General features: G+C 41.7%; 2 protein-coding genes across 2 annotated transcripts; both read left to right on the top strand.

Moving 5' to 3' along the window:
* The first annotated feature begins 15,579 nt into the window (after window positions 1–15,579).
* LOC311009339 (homeobox protein HMX1-like) lies at window positions 15,580–17,560 on the top strand. The gene is made up of 3 exons (XM_084003444.1): window positions 15,580–16,095; window positions 16,395–16,550; window positions 16,991–17,560. The coding sequence occupies exons 1-3, from the start codon at window positions 15,903–15,905 to the stop codon at window positions 17,398–17,400; spliced, it is 759 nt and encodes a 252-aa protein (XP_083859570.1). The 5' UTR covers window positions 15,580–15,902; the 3' UTR covers window positions 17,401–17,560.
* A 980-nt stretch (window positions 17,561–18,540) lies between these two features.
* On the top strand, window positions 18,541–20,119 carry LOC311009557 (uncharacterized protein). The gene is made up of 2 exons (XM_084003830.1): window positions 18,541–18,808; window positions 19,041–20,119. The coding sequence occupies exons 1-2, from the start codon at window positions 18,607–18,609 to the stop codon at window positions 19,592–19,594; spliced, it is 756 nt and encodes a 251-aa protein (XP_083859956.1). The 5' UTR covers window positions 18,541–18,606; the 3' UTR covers window positions 19,595–20,119.
* The last annotated feature ends 2,820 nt before the right edge of the window (window positions 20,120–22,939 follow it).

Consider the following 22,939-nt stretch of genomic DNA (forward strand, 5'->3'; position numbering starts at 1 on the left):
GAGGCTATTAGTAACAGATATACACTGTAGAAATTTTGAAGGCCACAGGTGAGATAGTTTTCCAGATATTGCTGTTTAAAAATGGCTTTTCAGAGCATGATGCCAAAAACCGTCTAAACTACCCTTCATTCAATGATGTTTCATGAGAAAACTATTGAGAGTAGAGACTTAATATTTTGGATTTTTCCTAGTAACAAGTGTATCTTTGTACTCAAATTTTTTCAGGACATTGTGAGATGGTCAGGTGGGAAGATTTTCAGAAATTTGATGAAATGACACGGAATGACCCATAAGGCTTACCCTTTCTGGAAATGTAAATCACCGGGGCCACGGCTCGACGTGCGTGTTATACAGCTGCAGTATGTCAGCGTTAACAGTACCGTCTTCTCTGATTTACAGCCGACGGGGATGATGCAAAGAAGATCGCTTCATTGTTTGTGTGTACCGTCGCTACGGACATCTGCTGTGTTTTTTAAGTCAATATGGTATCACGGCGTTCTTCTCCCGCCACCTCGGAAAGTGACGAAGCATATGGCTGCAAAGGATATTCATTTTAATTGCAGGACCGTTTCAGAAGGAGGCGGCTCTCAGCAGACTAGAATACAGATGTCTAAAGTGGCATTAGAGCCATTTTGAGGCCTGTCATTCATCTGCTCTCTTTTTCCCGTTTCTGCCCTTGATGTTTCTGTTATTCAGAGGCAAAGCGAGCCGACACCGAAAGGTGGCGCGAGATCAGATCACGGTCTCGGTGGACACATAGGAGGGGCATATTACTTATTAATTAAGGCTTATTTCAGAGATCTTGATAAAAAGATACATTTGAATCATCACAAATATTTGTTATTTTTTTTGTCCAACACATTTATATCCATGAGAGTGGAATCACACAAACAAACAAATATTCCATGTTCTTTCCCTATTCTCTATTTTTTCCCTTAATTGATAATAATAATAATACATGTAATTTATAATGCACTTTACATCAACTCAATGACCTCAAAGTGCTACAGTGCACAAAAAGAAGGATACAAACATTGTAAAATAATTGAATACTAGCATATTAAAAATAATGAAAACCAACATATTAAAACAGATAATAGTTTAGCTAAAAGGCCTTTCTATAAAGATGTGTTTTCAGGCATTTTTTAAAAGAATACACAGTGGTGGCTTTGATGTTTAGGGAGAGCATTCCATTTCATTGATTCCATTTCATTCTGATGACATCACTGTTTTTAATCCTTCTGTGATTCCAGTCCATTCTGATGACATCACAGAGACATCAAAGCAGTGGCTTGGATCAAAGCACTGTGGAGTCTATAAATATAGTGCATGTACTGGACAAACACAACCTTTATTCGAGGAAAGTCAAATCTTGAGATAGCATCTAATACAAAAACAATCAACTACAAAACCATGCAGAAACAGGAGTCGGAGCTCGGCCAGCCAGAGAAACATCTTCAAAACCAGGAGGAGAGCGCCCAAACCATGCAGAAGCAGGAGTCGGAGCTCGGCCAGCCAGAGAAACATCTTCAAACCCAGGAGGAGAAGACAGAGAACAGCTGTGAAACCATTCAGACGCAGGGGGGGGAGGTTGACCAGCCGAGGAAACATTTTGAGACCCAGGAGGAGAGCGCCCAAACCATGCAGAAGCAGGAGTCGGAGCTCGGCCAGCCAGAGAAACATCTTCAAACCCAGGAGGAGAGCGCCCAAACCATGCAGAAGCAGGAGTCGGAGCTCGGCCAACCAGAGAAACATCTTCAAACCCAGGAGGAGAGCGCCCAAACCATGCAGAAGCAGGAGTCGGAGCTCGGCCAGCCAGAGAAACATCTTCAAACCCAGGAGGAGAGCGCGCAAACCATGCAGAAGCAGGAGTCTGAGCTCGGCCAGCCAGAGAAACATCTTCAAACCCAGGAGGAGAGCCCCCAAACCATGCAGAAGCAGGAGTCTGAGCTCGGCCAGCCAGAGAAACATCTTCAAACCCAGGAGGAGAGCGCCCAAACCATGCAGAAGCAGGAGTCGGCAAGCATCCGCCTGCTGGAGACAAAAATCCAAAAGATGGAGTACGAGAGAAGGGAACTGGAGTACAAGTTCCAAATCCACCTGCAGGAGACAAAAGTCCAACAGATGGAGTACGAGAGAAGGGAACTGGAGGACAAGTTCCAAAAGGACCTGGCCATGTCCCAGCAGAGCTCGGAGAAAACCATCAACCTGCTACAGGCAAAAGTCCAGCACATGGAGGACAAGTTCCAAATCCAACTGCTGGAGACAAAACTCCAACAGATGGAGGACAAGTTCCAAAAGGACCTGGCCGTGTCACAACAGAGCTCGGAGACAAGCATCCACCTGCTGGAGACAAAAATCAAACAGATGGAGGACGAGAAAAAGGAGCTGGCCGTGTCACAGCAGAGCTCGGAGACAAGCATCCACCTGCTGGAGACAAAAGTCAAACAGCTGGAGAACGAGAAAAAGGAACTGGAAGACAAGTTCCAAAAGGACCTGGCCGTGTCACAGCAGAGTTCGGAGACCAGCATCAACCTGCTGGAGGTAAAAGTCCTACAGATGGAGGACAAGATTGAGGAACTGGAGGACGAGAAAAAGGAACTAGAGGACCAGTTCCAAGAGGCCCTGGCCATGTCACAGCAGAGCTCGGAGACAGGCATCCACCTGCTGGAGACAAAAGTCCAACAGATGGAGGCTGAGAAAAAGGAACTGGAGGACGAGAAAAAGGAAATGGAGGACGAGCTCACAAAGGACCTGGCCAACCAAGCACAGAGCTCTGACACAAGAGTCAAAAAGGTCCTTGAGGACAACAGGGTCCTGGGGAAGCTCTGTATAGACATGAAGAAGAAACAGAACAAAGGAATATTCTACACAACAGAGATCTTGAATGAGCCGGCAGAGCTGCGAAGGATGAAGCAGAAGATGCTTGAGAAGGAGAAGAAGGAGAAGGAGCAAAAAAGAAAGTGAGGAGAAGCCTCACCTCCAACATGGTGCTCAGGTTTAGCCCATAATATATACATACATATATACATATATATTATGTATATATAAAAAAACACCCTTCATCCATATACCTCACCTCCATCTCCATCCACTCTGTCCTTCCTCACCTCCAACGTAAAAGGGTTTTCTACTGGTGCTCAGGTTTTGCCCACAATATATACATATATATTATGTATATATAAAAAAACACCCTTCATCCATCTACCTCACCTCCATCTCCCTCCACTCTGTCCTTCCTCACCTCCAACGTAAAAGGGTTTTCGCCTGGTGCTCAGGTTTATCCCACAATATATACATATATATTATGTATATATAAAAAAACACCCTTCATCCATCTACCCCACCTCCACTCTGTCCTTCCTCACCTCCAACGTAAAAGGGTTTTCTACTGGTGCTCAGGTTTCGCCCACAATATATACATATATATTGTATATAAAAAAACACCCTTCATCCATCTACCCCACCTCCATCTCCCTCCACTCTGTCCTTCCTCACCTCCAACGTAAAAGGGTTTTCGCCTGGTGCTCAGGTTTCTCCCACAATATATACATATATATTATGTATATATAAAAAACACCCTTCATCCATCTACGTCACCTCCATCTCCCTCCACTCTGTCCTTCCTCACCTTGAACGTAAAAGGGTTTTCTACTGGTGCTCAGGTTTCGCCCACAATATATACATATATATTATGTATATATAAAAAAACACCCTTCATCCATCTACGTCACCTCCATCTCCCTCCACTCTGTCCTTCCTCACCTGGAACGTAAAAGGGTTTTCTACTGGTGCTCAGGTTTCGCCCACAATATATACATATATATTATGTATGTATAAAAAAACACCCTTCATCCATCTACCTCACCTCCATCTCCCTCCACTCTGTCCTTCCTCACCTCCAACGTAAAAGGGTTTTCTACTGGTGCTCAGGTTTCGCCCACAATATATACATATATATTATGTATATAAAAAAACACCCTTCATCCAGCTACGTCACCTCCATCTCCCTCCACTCTGTCCTTCCTCACCTTGAACGTAAAAGGGTTTTCTACTGGTGCTCAGGTTTCGCCCACAATATATACATATATATTATGTATATAAAAAAACACCCTTCATCCATCTACCTCACCTCCATCTCCCTCCACTCTGTCCTTCCTCACCTCCAACGTAAAAGGGTTTTCTACTGGTGCTCAGGTTTCTCCCACAATATATACAGTACATACAAATGTATGTATGTATATATTTATAAAAAAACACCCTTCATCCATCTACCTCACCATGCTTCCTTCTCCTGGTGAGTACACCCCTCACATTTCTGAAAATATATTAGGGTCATTCCATGCCAACTCAGCCACCCATGTACATGACACCTCTCAGATTTGTCACGGTACAGAACCCAAGGCTCAAGTGCAGGCAAAGAGACAGGCCAGAGCAGTTTCAACACAAGGTATTTATTTAAACCCCAAAAATGCAAAGCAGACACAGGCTAAAGAGGGGAACTAAGGGGGGCAGCCAATAATTAACAAAAGGCGTTGTCTGCAAAAAACGCGAGACAGGTGAACACAGGCAAAACGGGAACTAAGGCAGCAAACAATTAACGAGCCAGAGTATAAATTCAGAGTGATTCTCATAGACTGAAGGGTCATTCCGTGTAATTTCATCAAATGCCTCCCACCTGACCATCTTAGAATGTCCTGAAAAAATTTGAGTACAAAGACACACTTGTTAATAGGACAAATCCAAAATATTAGGTCTCTACTGTCAACAGTTTTCTCATGAAACATCATTGAGTGAAGGGTAGTTTAGACGGTTTTTGGCATCATACTCTGAAAAGCCATTTTTAAACGGCATTATCTGGAAAACTATCTCACCTGTGGCCTTCAAAATTTCTACAGTGTATATCTGTTACTAATAGCCTCCAGACATGAAATATCAGGGGTGTAGCTCAATGATAACCTAGTATGGTAGGTACTTAAAATGAGGCTTGTTGAAATAAAGTAGTACATTTGAAGAGTGGCTGAGCTCCCATTTTTGCAGATAAAAGACTTCTATCACTTCTGCCTCTATCTCTGGGGTTAGCTTAAACATTCTACAAAATATGGTTTCTCTCAGATGATTAGTTTCACAGATATTAAGGCTCAAAAATGGAAGTAAACACATCTTTGCCCAACTTCAGAGTCATATTCCAAAAAACTGACAACACGTATCAGGTCCAAACGTACTTTTTTTGAAAGATCATATTCTTGTTAAAATCATATTAAAAAATCAGGAGGGTGTTTTGCCTCATTTTGTCGCAGTGATTTTTTAAAAATCCTGATATTGGTGGGGTTTTTGTGGCTGGTTTTGGTACTGCATGTCCTAATAGCCTACCAGTAAACATCACAGGAGGGCAATTCCAATGTGTTTTTTACCATTTACCAAAGACTTTCATGTGCCTAAATGCTAGTGATAAATTTAGCCTTACGAAAACATTCAAATGTAGCACAGTTGTAGTTACAGAGGCAATAAGTCCTTGAATGTAAGTTAAACATGGTGAAAGCAGCTTTTAATGTCTTAAACCATGAACAAAAATAGCGTAATATTGAAGACTGTACATTTTGTCATACTTTAAGTATATAAATACCACAACCAAATCAAATAATAATCTTAATTTGAGCATAAGATTTTACATTACAGTACAAAAGTCTCCAAAGTTTGATATTGAATAACAGTTTGTCACTGTGAGGGATCACACATTTTTCATCTTTTAGATCCAATTCCTTTGTCACATTCATTTATTTGGCAGTCAGTTTAGAAATTGTCTAATGTACATCTCTGCTCTGTTGTGCTCATCTTTTTTGATGGCATACATGCGCCCAGTTTCTGTAGAGGGAACGTCAAATCTTGCAATTCTATGCTGCAGTGGAACATTGCACATCTTCTCTTCTTGGCCAGTAGAAACTCTTGGCAGGGCCATGTGGGTGCATGAACTGAACCAGTACATCTTGATCTGAAACATCTCTGATACTTCCTATCCACCATTTCTGATCATAACTCACATATTGTCTCATAGTGAGCATAGAGACAAACTGTTATTCAATATCAAACTTTGGAGACTTTTGTACTGTAATGTCAAATCTTATGCTCAAATTAAGATTATTATTTGATTTAGTTGTGTAATTGATATACTTAAAGTATATGACAAAATGTACAGTCTTCAATATTATGCTATAGCCTATTTGTTCATAAGACATTAAAAGCTGCTCTCAGCATGTTCAACTCACATTCAAGGACTTATTGCCTCTGTAACTACAACTGTGCTACATTTTAATGTTTTCGTGAGGCTAAATTTATCAGTAGCATTGAGTCGTATGTAAGTCTTTGGTAAATGGTAAAAAACACATTTGAATTGCCCTGCTGTGATGTTTACTTGTAGGATAATAAGACATGCAGTACCAAAAACGGCCACAAAAACCCCACCAATATCAGGATTTTAAAAAATCACTGCGACAAATTGAGGCAAAACACCCTCCCAATTTTTAAATATGATTTTAACAAGAATATGATCTTTCAAAAAAAGTAAGTTTGGACCTGATACGTGTTGTCAGTTTTTTGGAATATGACTCTGAAGTTGGGCAAAGATGTGTTTACTTCCATTTTTGAGCCTTAATATCTGTGAAACTAATAATCTAAGAGAGACCATATTTTGTAGAATGTTTAAGCTAACACCAGAGATAGAGGCAGAAGTGATAGCAGTCTTTTATCTGCAAAAATGGGAGCTCAGCCACTCTTCAAATGTACTACTTTTTTTCAAAAAGCCTAATTTTAAGTACCTACCATACTAGGTTATCATTGAGCTACATCCCTGATATTAAAGGTCTGGAGGCTATTAGTAACAGATATACTCTGTAAAAATTTTGAAGGCCACAGGTGAAGTAGTTTTCCAGATATTGCTGTTTAAAAATGGCTTTTCAGAGCATGATGCCAAAAACCGTCTAAACTACCCTTCATTCAATGATGTTTCATGAGAAAACTATTGACAGTAGAGACCTAATATGTTGGATTTGTCCTATTAACAAGTGTGTCTTTGTACTTGAATTTTTTCAGGACATTCTGAGATGGTCAGGTGGGAAGATTTTCAGAAATTTGATGAAATGACACGGAATGACCCATTAATGATTTTCAGCTGCTGTGAAATGGTTAAGCGGGCTTAAACTTTCAAACCGATCAGACCCCGACACCCTGCGATATCTTTCTGGTTCGGTTTCTGTTGGTCCTCATCACGTTATTAAACGATAGAAAGCAGAGCTACATTCATCACGAGTAGGCAGCGGATCAAAGTGCCTGTTCCTGTGTTTCCACACACTGAACTGGAGCAGCAGATCCATGGAGTGTTTCAGGCCTTCCAGCCCTGAATAGAGCTCCAGGCAGTTTAGTGGCCTGACCTCCCTCTGAAACAACTTCACATCAGTCTGTCTCTTTCAAGTCACCCAATCTCAGACACACACACACACACACACACACACACACACACACACACACACACACACACACACACACACACACACACACACACACACACACACACACACACACACACACACACACACACACACACACACACACGTTGAAACTAGAGGTGTGCGTTGGCCATTTCCAGAAAAATTCTCTCATCTATTTGTCGTTTTTTTCTTCTTCTTCTAATCAGAAACACATGGCTGTTATAGAATATGGATTTATGCTTTAAATGTGAGGAGCTTTACGACTCTGGTCTGTTTACTGTACGTTGGGCTTGTGTTTTCACGTGATCCGTTCAAGTTTGCCAAGCTGCTTGACAGGATTTAATTACATTATGTGTCGAAAAGGGGCGAGCATTTAACAGCAATGTAAGTCAGATGCTGAGAGCATGATGAGCTAATGTTCCAGTGTGTGAGTGTAAACCTCTAATTCAGATGCTTTTTTAAAAATAGGATAAGAAATCTCATATTTACATGTTTAGCCTTGTTTTCTATAACATGATGTAGTTGTTTTCATCAAAAAGCAACTACAAAAATAATTTTCAAAATAAAATAAACTGCTGAGGAAAAAAACGAATTAGCACCTAAAAAAATACAGAAATTAGGTGACAAAAATGTGTGTGGTGAATGGAATAAAATTAATTAGTTAGTTAATTTCCAAAAGAGCACGTGCAACTAGACTCTGTTGTTTTTTGTTTTTTTGTGTAAATAAATACGTTTAAAAAAAACGAATGAATAAAAACATTAATTAATAATCTATAAAGTATGGTAGCCGTTAAAGTTACCTTAAGTAGAAGTACTGATGTCTTCAGTCGGCTGGAATATTAGACTATATAATGTAACTGAGTTCAACTTATCTTCAACTTTTAAATTGAGGTTTGAGAAAAGTTTGGCGGTTTTGTAAAGTGTGTGAAGACTGGCGGGTTTGGGATCACATAGTTAATATATCGGCTACATCCCCAAAATATAACTGTTATTTAAATAAAATGACGTCATAGGCACAAAACTAATTAAATCATTTTCTCAACGTATCGGTTTAGTGTTTTCAAGGCAAAATAATTGGATTTAACGCAGCAGCAGCTTTATTGTTATAATATCAATAATATAAAAATAAACAAAACGCGGGTACAAAACAGGCCAAACACGTATTTTAATTTAACATCTGCATTCTTCAAGACTTGGGCTTTGAGTTTGTAGAAGTTTAACGGTCAGAATACGTTTTCTAAATGTTCCTCAACGTAACTTCTCCGTGTCGAGTAGATAAAATAATAAGGAGATAAATAATAATAAAAAAATATATAGGACATGGCGATGTCAGATCGGGGTTGCGGGTTGGACTCCCGCGGCAGCAGAAGACTTGCGTGACACGAGGAGAGAAAAACACGACGGTGGAAATCTGTCCTGCAGGCAGACATTAAAGTGGACGCTTTCATCTTTCCTGGACCCTTTGCATGTATGTTTAATCACATCAGAGACTTCCATAGATCCACGCTTATACTGAAAGAGATTTTTTTTTTAATTACATATGGAATAGTAGGCTATATTACTCTTTATGATGTGTTTTATAAAGAATCAATACTTTTATTTTGGAATTCTACTCAAACAGGAATTAACAATATTAAAGCAAACTACCCTCTTTCAGTAGATTTATGAAGGGAATTGATGAATTTAAATGTTTTAGAAGATAATTAGAAGTTGATTAAAAATAAATACTGCATCTTGAAAGTGGGTGGGAGCCAAACTGGACCTTTAATCAATGTGATTGTGCAGCAACACTGCAGGAGGAATCACAGGCAGCCCGTGTGCTCCAGATCTCCTTCAGGGGCCATGATTTATTGAAAATATGGACCCTATGTATAAGCTAATATGACAGAAGTGCTTTGACCTCCGGGGGCAGTGCACTCTCCATGGCAGTCAGCTGCTACGCCGAGAGTATACCTCCTTCTCACGCGATTCCTCTCTCCGAGCTGCACGTCCATCACTTCTGCAAGTTTGCATGTAAAAGTGATCTGAACCTCGGGGGGTCACATGCAGTGCACTCGGGACACCGTACATCCAGGGATAAAAAAAACAAACAAACGAGAAGATTCTATATTTAAGCATCTATCTGCTTTGAGGAGTTTTAAAAACCATTAAAGTTTGAGCAGTTATCAATAAGCTTTCCTTCGGCGGTTATTTAGCTGAAATCGCCCGAAAGAATCAAGAGCTGCGTTAACATTTGAACCCGGCTTCCTGGCACAGCTAAAGACATTAGCGGTATTAAAAGGGGAAGCTGATGTTTTCTCATTGATCTGATGTCCCATAAGCCCCGGTGGTAGTGCTGGGCCTGTAATCCATCAGAAGTGCTTCCCACCCCGCCCCCACAGGAACACGTTTCCTGTGTAGGTAGATTGTACCTGCTGGCGGCTGCACTGATTAACTTGATCACCCGGGAGAGATCAAGTCATTCTAGATTCTTATATAATAACGTTTCCTGAAGATAAAGGGAACAAGACGAGTAAGTGCATGAAAATTATGCAAAACCTTATTTTTTATCCTCTACTTTTGGTCATAATGGGTATTATTGTTAGGGGGTTTAGCTTTTGAAGGAGAAAATGATTGGCTCTACTCTGTCAGGCACAGAGAAAGGGCCGGGGATGTGTGGCATTAGGCCACAATGTGGTTAAAATATCAAGCCCTCCCCTCCTTTGTGCCGAGCTGACAAGGTGGCTCTAACAGGGGTTAATTTGCCGTGCAAGGGTTAAACAAACAGGCATTAATAGTTTATTCCAGCCAAGACTATAATATATTTTCTTTCGCGGCTCGGCAGATAAAATTCAAGCGAAAAAAAAACAAGCAAAAAACAACAAGGGTCATTATTTTTGTTAACAGGCTTTTGTGCGAGGCTCCGGAGGGCTTACCATAAACCAAAACAGCTCCCAGAATGCCTTTTCGCTTTGTCCAGATGAACCGGACTCCGGGTGCAGTAAGGTGAGGGCTAATAGGGATTAAGCAGGAGAAGTATGTGTCAGTTTCGATGCTTGTAATCCAGAGTGTTCCTTTCTGGAGTTTTCCCTGAGCAGGTATAAAACGCAGATTAAGAAGCCTTTCTGATAAGTGACAGCGGGGGTGGGGCCCGGAGGTCTGTTTTCACGCAGGGTCCGACGCTGACCTGCGTGACACGGACTGCCTGGGAAATGTGATGTGAACGGGGCTCGGCGTTTTGACAAAGAGATGTTAAAAAAAAAGAAGAAGAAGAAGGGGGGAACTGCCGGTGAAATAAAACAACAACAAAAGACGGTGAGCAGGAGTTTGCAGGAGAGACGGGGAAAAAAAGGGGACAGATCCGTCAATAGGCCACCACGCTTGATGTGGCATAAAGGGGCCCTTCTGGTTGACCGCCTCTGTTTAGGGCCACTAAGATGTCTGGACCTCGCTGACCTCATATACACTATTGCATTGTAGGCCACGGCTTTGACCTCAACAGCTTGCTTCGCCACAGTAGCCCATTATAGTGGCCAGTAATGATGTGGAGGATTCCCCCAGCAGGACTATTAATACGGCGATTCTCGTCCCGCAGTCAGACAAACGTATACACTGTTAATGATACAGGATTAGCATCCCGTATGTATTAGATTCATCATGCAATGTTCTTGGATGAGCTGTCATCAGGAAATCAACGTAATCAGCAAGAGATATTTTACAATAGCAATTTCAAAATAGTCACAGTGGAAAGAAAATAGTCCCTAAGCGGCGTAACGTGCAGTTTGAGGTTCGCTACTTGCACTTTGCTTACATTTTAAGCCTACTTTGAACCAGATTGTACAGTTAATGGTCACTTTGCAGATTTGGATTTCACATGCAAAACATATGATTAGCATATTAAATACCCAATAGAACTTAAAAAACTAAATTAGCTGCACCTCAACCAACCAGGCAACTGTATGTCTTCACTCATGAGTGCTTTAACTTTTGAATTTTGCAGATGAAACTTTTGCATCTTTATAAGTACAATCGTGAACAGAGTACTTTTAGAAAAGGATCTACTTTATTCTTCCGCCATAAGAGAGAGGTGATCCTGCAGCAAAGGATCTACTTTATTCAGAGGCGATTCTAGAGTCTGTTGGGGCCCCAAGCAAAATTTTCAGTGGGGCCCTTCTGACTAAACAATAACAATAATAATCTTCTAAATAATCTGACGCCAACGAAAGATGTATGAAACCAACGTTTTTTATATTCAAAATGTGCATATATAAATGTCAAGAACAATAAAAACAATATAATAACTAACTAAATAACAAGGTGCTTGTCTGCACATTTGGCATCAAATATAAAATACAAATTTAAATAACAGAAATAACTTTAACAAAGCCTTAGTTGAAAATATACATCTACAAAATGTGCAGCGGCGGCGGCGGCGGCGGGCGGGCATCAAATTGATTTTTTAAACATTCATAAAACAGCCCTTGGGCCGAGTCTCGGGGGCCCCCTGGCAACTCGGGGCCCCAAGCAGTTGCCTGCCTTGCCTGTTCACAAACAGCGCCTCTGACTTTATTCTTCCTCCATAAGAGAGAGGTGTTCCTGCAGTAAAGGATCTACTTTATTCTTCCGCCATAAGAGAGAGGTGTTCCTGCAGCAAAGGATCTACTTTATTCTTCCGCCATAAGAGAGAGGTGTTCCTGCAGTAAAGGATCTACTTTATTCTTCCGCCATAAGAGAGAGGTGTTCCTGCAGCAAAGGATCTACTTTATTCTTCCGCCATAAGAGAGAGGTGTTCCTGCAGTAAAGGATCTACTTTATTCTTCCTCCATAAGAGAGAGGTGTTCCTGCAGTAAAGGATCTACTTTATTCTTCCTCCATAAGAGAGAGGTGTTCCTGTTCAGGTGGAGTTGTCTGTGGCATCGTCCACCTCGTGAAGCCGCGCTGCCATCATTCATTAAGAGATGCTGGACATGCCCCTGTGCCCCTTCACAACGAGGCCAGACGGGGAAGGAAGTGTTCGGTTATTGTGGCATGAGATCGTTTCTAGCTAGCTTCAAAGTGACACGAAAACACGTCCGTCCGAATTATTCCCGGGGAAAGATTGTCAGGGAGGGAAGAGAAAGCTAAATTTCCCATCATTCCGCGTCTTTTTAAATAGCCAAACTGCATGCAAGCATCTGTAAAATGGGCCCCTCCGCAATTTCTTTTAGCCCGCAAAATAGTTCCAGATTAAAGGGGATGTGAGGTCATTGGAAGCAATTGCTCCCTTTGATAACATTTCTTCCTCTGCCATGTCTCTGTATGACTTTATGAACCGCTGACCAGTAAGTGTGTAATGACACGATGTGCTTCCACTGAAGCCAGAGAGAACGACCACAGTCAAATTGCGGTGGATTAAACACTTTGGCTCCAAAACCAGAATCAGTAGAGAGCAATTATAAAGCGGATATTAAATCATTTTTGGACCGACTTCTAAATACTAGATTTATAAAAATGAGTCAGCACAATGGGAGATCTTTTCAGGACGATTTTAAACCAGCGGTTCCAAACCTGGGGGTCATCAGATAAATCCGAGGGGTCACGATGCAGCAGGAAAGATTCCTTTTTAAATATTGGATAGTTTTCGATCTTGAAGGCTCATAAAATGATTAATGAGAGGTTGTGAATGGAGGATGCTACTTTTAAGTCCCCGAAAACTAGGTTTTCTCCATCCTCCATCCTTCCACACTATTTTAAGCTATTTAAGGCTTCTGATTATTTCATGAGAGATTAACGTATTTCATTTTTGTATCCGGTTTGAGGAGGGCCGGGCTTCATTGGAGGGGAAAGTGATGTCACATTCTTCCAAGCACCAATCAGGACTTGCCAACATTTGAACCAGAATTTAATGAGGCGGTTTGATTAATCGAATCTGATTCAAACTCACCAACACAGTCCCGATGAAGCAGATTAGCTGATTTGTGAGTATTAAACGCTGAATAAATTATAGTACAGATCTAATTATTTAAAATACTTCATATTTGAAGCCTTTAGGGGTGACACACCAAAAGGGCTGTAAACTTTGCTATGAATAGAAAAGATAGTGTGTGTTTTTATCCTAAATAAATAAATACATAAATAACTTATTTTAAAACTGCAAACACAAACATCCCATAGAACATTCATGCAAGTTTTAACTCTACTCATAACCCTTCTTATGAATTACAAACAACTATTACTATGCATTAAACCGTAGCTATGACAGACAAATACACAAAAAGCACTGCGAACAATGTTTCTAATCCTGTTTAAATGTCTTAAACTCTCCCCCTGTCTTGGTGAGTTCATGTAAAAAGACCTGTGAGGTGTCAGACCCGAACCAGAATCCACAATATTAGGTTGAGAGGCTATAACTTGCAGAAAGAGGCTTAAATGAAGTCAATTCGGCGCCACAATGGGGAACGATTGTGCCACTAACTCCTCTGAGAAAACAAACGGTTTGTTGTCCGCCGCTCAGCTGTGGAGATTTCACACATGGACAGATCTGCTCAGTTTCCCCTCCTTCTCTCATGATCTCTCATTCATGTTTTCTTACAGTGTAGAAGGAGCAGAACAGGAGTCTGATTCGACAAAAAGGTTGATCAACGCGTCGCCCAGTAAAAGCCTGCAGCCTGGAATGTTCCGAGCATTTCTTTCAAGGCCGCTTCCCAGATGAAAGCACAGCTTTTCATAGTGTTTAAATCCTATTACGACTCCAAAGGCAGCAGTGTTGTACGCCACCGTTCACAGCTTCCACGCCGACTACATTCTCCAACTTCAGCATTAATTAACTCATGTTAAGCTGGAACACGCTGTCAGTCCATCTACGGACATTTAAGGAGGCCGAGGCTCTTCCCAAGAAAAATAAACCTTATTCTTCGCGGCTAAGCTCCACTTTGAGTGTTCATGTTAGGCTTGATAGAGATTTCTTCCCAACCATGTTGAGATGCCGTCCCTGTGAGACGCCTGCAGGTAACGTTGTGCTGCTTTTGGGAACAAACATCCATAAACATACATTATCTTGTGAACTACATGTTTATTTGGGGTTTATTTTACAGGAGAATCTCTTCATGGTTGGATGTTTGACCTTCAGCGTGCCTCAAGGAGACTGTCTTCTACGTTCAACTGCTAAAAAGTGGAGAATCTGAGTTTGATTTGTGACATCAGAAGCCACTTTGGTCCAACAATCAACTTGGACTATGATGTAGAAACTTGAGGCTCCAAACACTCAGAATGGATGGATTTCTCTTGTTGTTGTGAAATTAGAGACATCCTGTGCCCACTAATCAATATTTGCATATTGATAGATTGTTCATTTTTCATTAAAACATGAGTAGGCCTTTTTTTTAAAGACTCAATTTTAATAATTATTTTTACACTTTGGTTTTTAAACAATGTTTCTTTTTTTTTTAAATGAGGCATGGAGATATTAGATCACAAGCTCATCTCAGCAGATTTATTTATGGGACTAAATTCATAATACAAATAAAATAAGCTTAATAGGATCAGTGAAACATATGTTAAATAAAAAAAACAGTATTCGTCAGCTGTAGGATAACATGTGACTATTAGCTTCATTATAAACATTTGCTCTTTTTTTACCCTTTAGTCCAATAATCAATAAATACTAATAAAAATAATATTAATAACAATTAATTAATAATAATACATATATTTTTAAAGTATAAAGTCTAGTTTCATTCACGCTGTTATCTGCTCGTCTGTGTGAATGAGCGGATGAAATCAAGGAGGATTGGCGTGTTTTTTCTTTTTCTCACTTTTTTCAGAATCAGTTTTCATTATTTTTTAATTAACGAAAAAACATTTTGTTTAGGGCGGAAAGTCAAAGTAGTTTCCACGCTTAAAAAAACACTTATAAGGAAAATATAGCTTATAATAATGATTGATCGTGCAATGATCGTTTTAAGATTTTTTTTTTAAATTAAATCTGAGTTTTTTTGTATTGTATTGTATATGTATTGAGAGAATAAAGTATTTCCAGCGTGCACAACACCTAACGCGTGCATGGACAGATATAACCAATAGGCGGTACTGTGCCATTCTTCATGAAGCTTACTCCATCTCCAGCCCCGAGGACAGCGCTGCATCTCTGCCTCGCTTTGCTCCCTAACTGACCTAAATACAGCATCTCCACGCTCCCTCTAGGCAGACGATCACACGGAGGCTCCGGACGACGACACGGTCTCGCGGGGGGGGATTTTATTCCGGAGTAATTCCTCTTCTACACGACACTTCTCTCTGGATGTCGGAGGCTTGAGCTCGCGCTGCTCTCGCGTGCCGCGTCGGGATGGTTCGCCCGGACCAGCGGACCCTCCTGGCTGGAAACGAAGACACATTCCCGGGAAGGATTTAGCATGTTTGTTTAGTAGTGTTTTTGGAAAGGAAGGTGAAACGGAAGTAAACATGCTGGACGGGAAAGCGCCGAGCTCGAAGCCGAGAGGTTCGTCTTTTTACATCGAGAACCTGCTGCGGACCGAACACAGGGGGGCTTCGTCTGAGGAGACCCCGGACCTCGGAGTCCCCGGTGGGGTGCTGAACCGGAGCGGGACGTCACCGAACACATACGGCACCTCGAGAAGTGAGTGCGCCTGTCAGTGTGGGGCGATAATCTGCTCATAATGAAGACTACGGGAATAAACGTGTTGCGTTGAGGCTGAACGTGATTAGAAAGTATATTGTTGCGACTTCAATATACGCTGCAAAGCAATAAACATATTGAAAAAGCAACATTCATAGTCATATTCATCAGGTTAAGGTCTCAAATTAAACCCCAGAATGAGGAAGTCGAACATTAATCACTTTAAATAAATAAATAAAAGCAAGTCACGTGTTAACCAGGAGCGAAATTAAACCTTTATTCCCACGCTCCAGGTCCGCCGTACAGGGGTGAGCAAGCAGACCCCGTGCCAACGAGCGGGGGCCGGGATTCCCCGCCGGTAACGGGACGGGAGGGGAGCGCTGATCCGGATGAGAAGGGGGACGACAGTCTGACGGATGAGAGAGAGGAGGACGACGCGCGATCCTTCTCTCGAGGAGACAGCTGTGATACAGGTGAGGATAGACTGCATCCTAAAAAAAATAAAAAGAACAGTCCACCTTGTGCTCCGCGAGGGCACCGCGCATGCGCTCTCCTCCCGAAACGCTTCCTCGGGCACACTAGTTGTTGGTCTCATACAGAATGGGAGATGTAGCCTAGGTGTTGTTGTGTGGAGAACCTTTTAGTCTGGTGTTGATTGATTAGTTTTCTTGACAGATCAGCAACAAAAACACGTTTTCTATTAAGTTGCAGGGGTGCAGCTAAGAGTTGCTGGGTTCACTGAGGCATTGTGGGTAATGTGCGTCTGTAGGCACCTTGATTTTCAAAAATGTCCAAAAAAATAAATAAATAAGGATTTCTTAACTGACTTTCTTAACAAAGTTTGAATTTATATATAAGCTGCACAGTGAGAGGAGTTGTATCCGGTTTCATTCGGTCTCCTCCTCCTCCTCAGGTGACAAGAAAGCGGCGCGGAAGAAGAAGACCCGCACCGTGTTCAGCCGGACCCAGGTGTTCCAGCTCGAGTCCACGTTCGACCTGAAGCGCTACCTGAGCAGCTCGGAGAGGGCCGGCCTGGCCGCCTCGCTGCAGCTCACCGAGACCCAGGTGAAGATCTGGTTCCAGAACCGCAGGAACAAGTGGAAGAGGCAGATCTCTGCGGACATGGAGGCCAGCAGCGCCGGCATCCCCTACGCCGCCCAGAGGCTCGTCAGGGTTCCCGTGTTGTACCGCGAGAGCGGCCTTCCTCAGGGGACGGCACCGCTGGTCGGCTTCTCCGGCTCGATCAACTATCCATTGACTTCACACTTCGCCCGCCCGGTCTCCTTCATAACGCCACAGATGACGGGACTGGTGGGACTTTAAGGGTGGAGGTGGGGCCGGAGAGAGAGAGCGCACGTTGACACCAATTCCTCAAATGATGCTGCAAAATCATTTAGTTCCGTTTCAGATGTCGAATTATAATAAAGTCATTTCATGTGTTTAAGTTTTCCAGAAGAAACTCAAAGTGGATCGCTTGAAACAAGACTTTTAAGTTTCCCACAATCCCTCGGTACGCGGAGGACATGTCACGCCAGGTCACGCGGGTTTTGAGCTCAATTGTGTGATTCGTTTTCATTGGACGTTGACCCACACACACACAGGGTCAAATAAGGGTCAATAAGACTTTGAGCTTGCGGCATACTGTATATCAGCGTTTGTGAAGCTATGAACGACAATTTGTGATTGATTTTCACTTCCTGCTTTTAATCCGCTTGCAGTTTTGTCACAGGTTTACAAAGTCGGCGTACAAGCACTGCTCTCAAACATTCGGACCCTTATTGAAGCCCATGTGTGGGCATATTATGCACCGTGTCTTCAGACTGACCTAACAAAACTGTAGAGGCTCGATTATTTATGAAAAATGTGTTTGTGTCTTTTGATAGCTGTGAGCATGGGTACGTTATAGCAATATTCTTTGACATGTTTTTATTTGAGAGGATTTTATTACAGATTTTGTACACGGATTAATAAAACGTATGCACACAATTGTGGTTTCTTATCAGCAAAGACACATTAGAAGTGGGTTTTTTTAGCTTCTGTACGGCTAAAACAGGATTATGGACAAATTCTTGTATTAAAGGGGAAATTATGTTTATATGCTGTAATATAGTAGAATGCCAAGGCAAACATAAGCATCAGAGAGGTATTATATCATATCCTAGGTTCTAAAGTGTTGTCGAGCTTCCATGTGGAGATAAAAAGTTGAGAATAAGAAGAAATCAACTCCAAGTGTAAATCAAAGGAACTCTGCAGACGTCTCGGGTTTGCTCAGCCAGCAGGCAGCGGGCGCGACGATCACAAACGTGTTTAAAGCTCCAATATGGCAGCCAGACGTAGGAGTCTGCATCCCGCCCTCATCTGGGCCCGGCGACCTCGCCAATCAAAAGCTGCTAAACCGCAGTCTTCCGGGTCGCCGAAGAACGTCGCGCCCCTCGCTCCTCTGCGCGCGCTAGTCGCAGTCCGAGGAGCGATGGTGCTCGGAGCTTCCGGAGACGTCGGTGTGTCGGGACTCTCGGAGGAGCGGATGACATGCCGGGGAACATGAGCAAAGAGGACGCCCCGAGCCGGAGCGCCTCTCTGACGTTCACCATCGACAGCATCCTCAACCTGAAGCAGGCGGACGGCGGGGACGCGGCGAAGGAGCGCAGGGACCGCGGATGTAACGGCGGCTCGCGGTACGAGGAGGCGTGGGACGTCCGGAGGAGGCATGGCAGCGGAGCGGACGGGACAGGTAACTGGAAGTTAGAGAGAAACCGGCAGAAAGTGCTTTATATACAATAATTCATAGGTTTTATTAGGAAGAGACGTTTAGAGAAATGAAAGGGTCTGATTGTGTGTATTTAAAATGGTTTTCAGGAATTAGGAGCGCGGAGCAGTGGTGGTTATTTATTTGTATTGATTATTAATAAGACTGCAGGGATTGTTGTGCAGCTTCTTCGCGTAAAAAGCCCGTTTTTTCGCAGCGCAAACGAAGCCCGGAGTCCACCGCGCGGACCGCGGGGACGACGCGCCGCCGCGGACCGCGGGCTCCTGTCCCGGGACGCACAGTGCGCACTCCGCGGAGGACGCGTCCGACCAGCAGCAGCAGCAGCAGCAGGCGCCCAACGCGGACTCTAAAGCCATGGTGAAGAAGAAAACGCGCACCATCTTCTCCAAGAGACAGATATTCCAGCTGGAGGCGACCTTTGACCTGAAGCGCTACCTGAGCAGCTCGGAGAGAGCGTGCCTCGCCAGCTCGCTGCAGCTCACCGAGACGCAGGTGAAGATCTGGTTCCAGAACCGGCGCAACAAGCTGAAGCGACAGCTATCCTCGGACATGGAGGGCCCGCTGGCCGCCGAGCACCTCCCGGAGGCGGGCAAAAATGTGCAATTACCGACTTTTTACAAAGACAGCGGCTTGCTGGGCGGATGTTTGTTACCCATGCCTTTCCCCGTCATGTACCCGACTGCAACCGCGGCGCCTTACATCTACTTCTCCAACACTGGCAAATACTTCGGCCTGTTTGATGCGGACTGATTCTCCGGTTGGGATCAGATGACGGTGCGTGGACAGTCGGACACTCTCCCCTTTTGGGTTTTAGGCTTCTTACTTTTTTCTTTCTTTTTTTTTTTTTTTCTCCTCACTTCATAAAAAAAATCTCCAAACTTTGAAGTCAACATATCAACTAATCCAAGACATGCATGTGCCACTTTTTTGTCCTTCTCCAAATTGTTTTTATTATATTATGTTTTTTATTATTATTATTACAATGCTTAGGGCATAAATAGAACGTTTATCCTAAGAAAAATGTGCATGCATTAAGGTTCGTCTGAGCAGTTTATTTCGCGCAGTAAAGTCATCTGAATGAATGTACGATAATTCTGCATCAACTTTATTACTCTGCAATAATAACTGTATTTTTTTTCTTACCAGTGTTGAACTTTTTAATGGGTTTATGTTTAAAAAAAACGTATTTTTTGTATTTATATGGCCTTATTATTATTATTATTATGAATTAATTAAATAGTTGTCGTTTGTTCTCACGTGACCTTTCATATGACAGACGGTTTAACTGTGAATACAGTTGGTATATCATGATGAATTTTGCAATAAAAGCGAAATATTTGCAGTTTTATTAGTGTTTTGGCTCAAGCTGGTGAACTTTCATATTTGATGCTTCGTTGTGTTTCAGTGTATTTTAATTCTGCATTTGGTCCCGTGTAATAAATGAATTCTAGTCTATAAAGTATCAAACTTCTGTCATCAAGTTTCCTCCGCAGTCTGATGGGAAACTGATGGTTTCTTAAAAAAAATAAAAAATAAATTAAAGACTTTACAACGAACGAACGGGACCACGTTGCGAAATTATGCGAAGCTAAATTCTAAACAATGCACAGCAATATCCTTAGCAGTTTATTCAGAAACTAAGTAAAAGTACAAATAACACACTGGAAAAAAAGTAGAAAAAATCCTGCTTTGAAAATCTTACTTTGTAGCCCAGAAGTATTAACATCAAATATATACTTAAAGTATCTTCAGTAAATGGCCCATTTCAGAATATGTCTTCTAATTATTGATATATTCACGTGTTCATCACTTTATTCTTGCAGCTTGTAAATAATTTAAAAAATACTTTATATGCTCAAGCTAATGCTCCTTCACGGTGTATTACTTGACTTATATTGTAAGACTGCATAATTAATTAAATAAAAGCAATATTTGGCTTCAAAGTGCAGTGAGGTAGATGTAAAAAGGAAGCAGCATATAATAATTACTAATACACAGTACAAGTACCTCAAAATTGGACTTAATGGTAGCTTGAGTAAATGGATTTACCTCAGACTACATGAACTGAAAGTTCCTAATAACTGGATCATGTGTCTCTTGGAACAGTATTTAAAGGTTTTATGTGATTATTCTTAGGCTTCTACGGCTCCAAAGACCAAATCTCAACACTGTGTTGAAAAAAGTTACTTTATTCAGATTAAGTGGGCTGAAGAGAGCCTTCATGTCATCAGTGTTACTGGTGATCAGAAATAGTTGTTTAATTTAATAAAAAAAAAAATTTAATTAACGAAAAATATATATTTAACCTTAACTAAAATATTATTTAATGCTTAATCACATGCAGTCTGGATTGTTGTAAGAATTTAGGTGAAAATTAATGTGGTAGCACTTTTTGACTTTGACATCCATATGCACATTTTTCCTTTTCTTTTTTACCATCTTTTTAAAAAAAATATATAGTATCTCAAAAAACAAAATGTCCTAATTTCAGATCAATATCTGTAAAGAGAGCGACCGGTGAGCTTTAGTTCAATATAAATGTTTTTTTTTTAAAGTGCAGGGGGGGAATGAAAATAATGTCCAGAAGAATATTTGACTAAAACCATAAGACGTTGGATAATGTGGTAAATGTTTGTAGCGATTGCCAGTGTAGTAAAGAACGTTAGATTACACATCTCTGAAGAACATCAGCTCAAATTTATCAATGAGAACAATTAAGATTATCTGTTATTTTTGGAAAGGCAGGTCAACCTAAGTTCCAATTCTTTAGTGCTTTAGAGAAAATCTACATTTAAATGTGGCAGTCATCTGCAAGTGGTGAAAAAGTTGTGTTTTTGTAACAGGCCTGTAGACGAGGAACACCGTCAGGTTCCCCCACTATCTGTTTTCCTTTGGCGTTGGAGCGCGCCACCGTAGCCGAGCAACGCAACAGAGGAAGCGAGAGAAATAAGAGAAATGTGTATTTAGGTGGACTTGCATCAGTGCTTCTGGAGGGATTTTTCTCCTTTTCCTAAAGGGCCCAGCGAGCTGCACTTACACACCGTTTCCGGGTCACTTCCCCCTTCAGTGCTGGAGCCTCTCGCTGCTTTCTCCCTGTCACAGCCATTCAGGGCCCCGTCGCCGTTAACCTGTTCACTCAACCACTTAGTCTGCCTGCAGATCTGTTGTTTTCTCGGCTAAATTCCTGTCCACCTTGGCACGTCGAGGTTCTACTGTATCTCCTAATTCCCACCAAGGAGACGGGTTGTTGGTCCAATGTGTGGCGCCTAAAATGCAAAAATGAAGAGAGCGGAAACAGAGTAATAACTCTTTCACAACACTTTTGATCCTTTACACCGTTATGGAGCTCGTCTGACCCGTCTCAAATACTGTCATACAGATATGCATATAGATATATAGATTTTAGCATCTTGTTGTCCAACAGACTGGAAGGAGCTCTTTGAAAATGTAAATCATCCAACATTGATAATCTCCCTGCTTTACTCTCATTTACATTAATCCCAGATAGGGATTTACATTCGTAGCATTGATTAAACTGCCGTCTGTGTACATTGAAGAATTAAGGATTTCAATTCTAATAGTGATATGAAGTGAATAATTGCAACATGTATAAGATGGTATACGTTTTTTCCTAGTGATAAGAGAGTGTATAAAGCTCTGTGCATATATGTGGTGAATATTCATCATGTTTTACAGATAAAATCCTGTTTGCGGCGTCACATCTGGGACGAAGATTCGGTCAAAGTTCCCACTTTGTGCTTAAAATAGAGTTTAGAGTTGTAATCTGAGTTTTGTGAGGTTGCATTAAGTTTATACTTGTAAACTCTGTGGCTCAAGCTTGTATGTCTGATCGGGGCTTGTGGCATTAGTTTGTGTGAGGTGAAATATTTGGGTTTCTGCATGTAAATTCGTTACGAGTGCACAGATTTACACAATATTTTACACACAAAAACGTAAATAGTCCTTAAAAATATGAGCCTGCAAGCACAGACGTGGACAGGGTTATTTTTTTTTAAAGTTTGTACGCGCGTGTGTGGAAACGTTTAAAAGTCAGTGTGTGATTTCTGTGTAAACTTTAGGTTTTAGTGTCAAAGG

Source organism: Eutrigla gurnardus (genome assembly GCF_963514095.1).
Source record: "Eutrigla gurnardus genome assembly, chromosome: 23".
Taxonomy (NCBI): Eukaryota; Metazoa; Chordata; class Actinopteri; order Perciformes; family Triglidae; genus Eutrigla; species Eutrigla gurnardus.

Coding starts and splice junctions, on each gene's coding strand:
- LOC311009557 (XM_084003830.1), top strand. CDS start 18,607: ATGCCGGGGAACATGAGCAAAGAGGACGCCCCGAGCCGGAGCGCCTCT. Junction 18,809..19,040: donor CAGCGGAGCGGACGGGACAG/GTAACTGGAAGT, acceptor GTTTTTTCGCAG/CGCAAACGAAGCCCGGAGTC.
- LOC311009339 (XM_084003444.1), top strand. CDS start 15,903: ATGCTGGACGGGAAAGCGCCGAGCTCGAAGCCGAGAGGTTCGTCTTTT. Junction 16,096..16,394: donor AAGTGAGTGCGCCTGTCAGT/GTGGGGCGATAA, acceptor GGGGTGAGCAAG/CAGACCCCGTGCCAACGAGC. Junction 16,551..16,990: donor AGGAGACAGCTGTGATACAG/GTGAGGATAGAC, acceptor CCTCCTCCTCAG/GTGACAAGAAAGCGGCGCGG.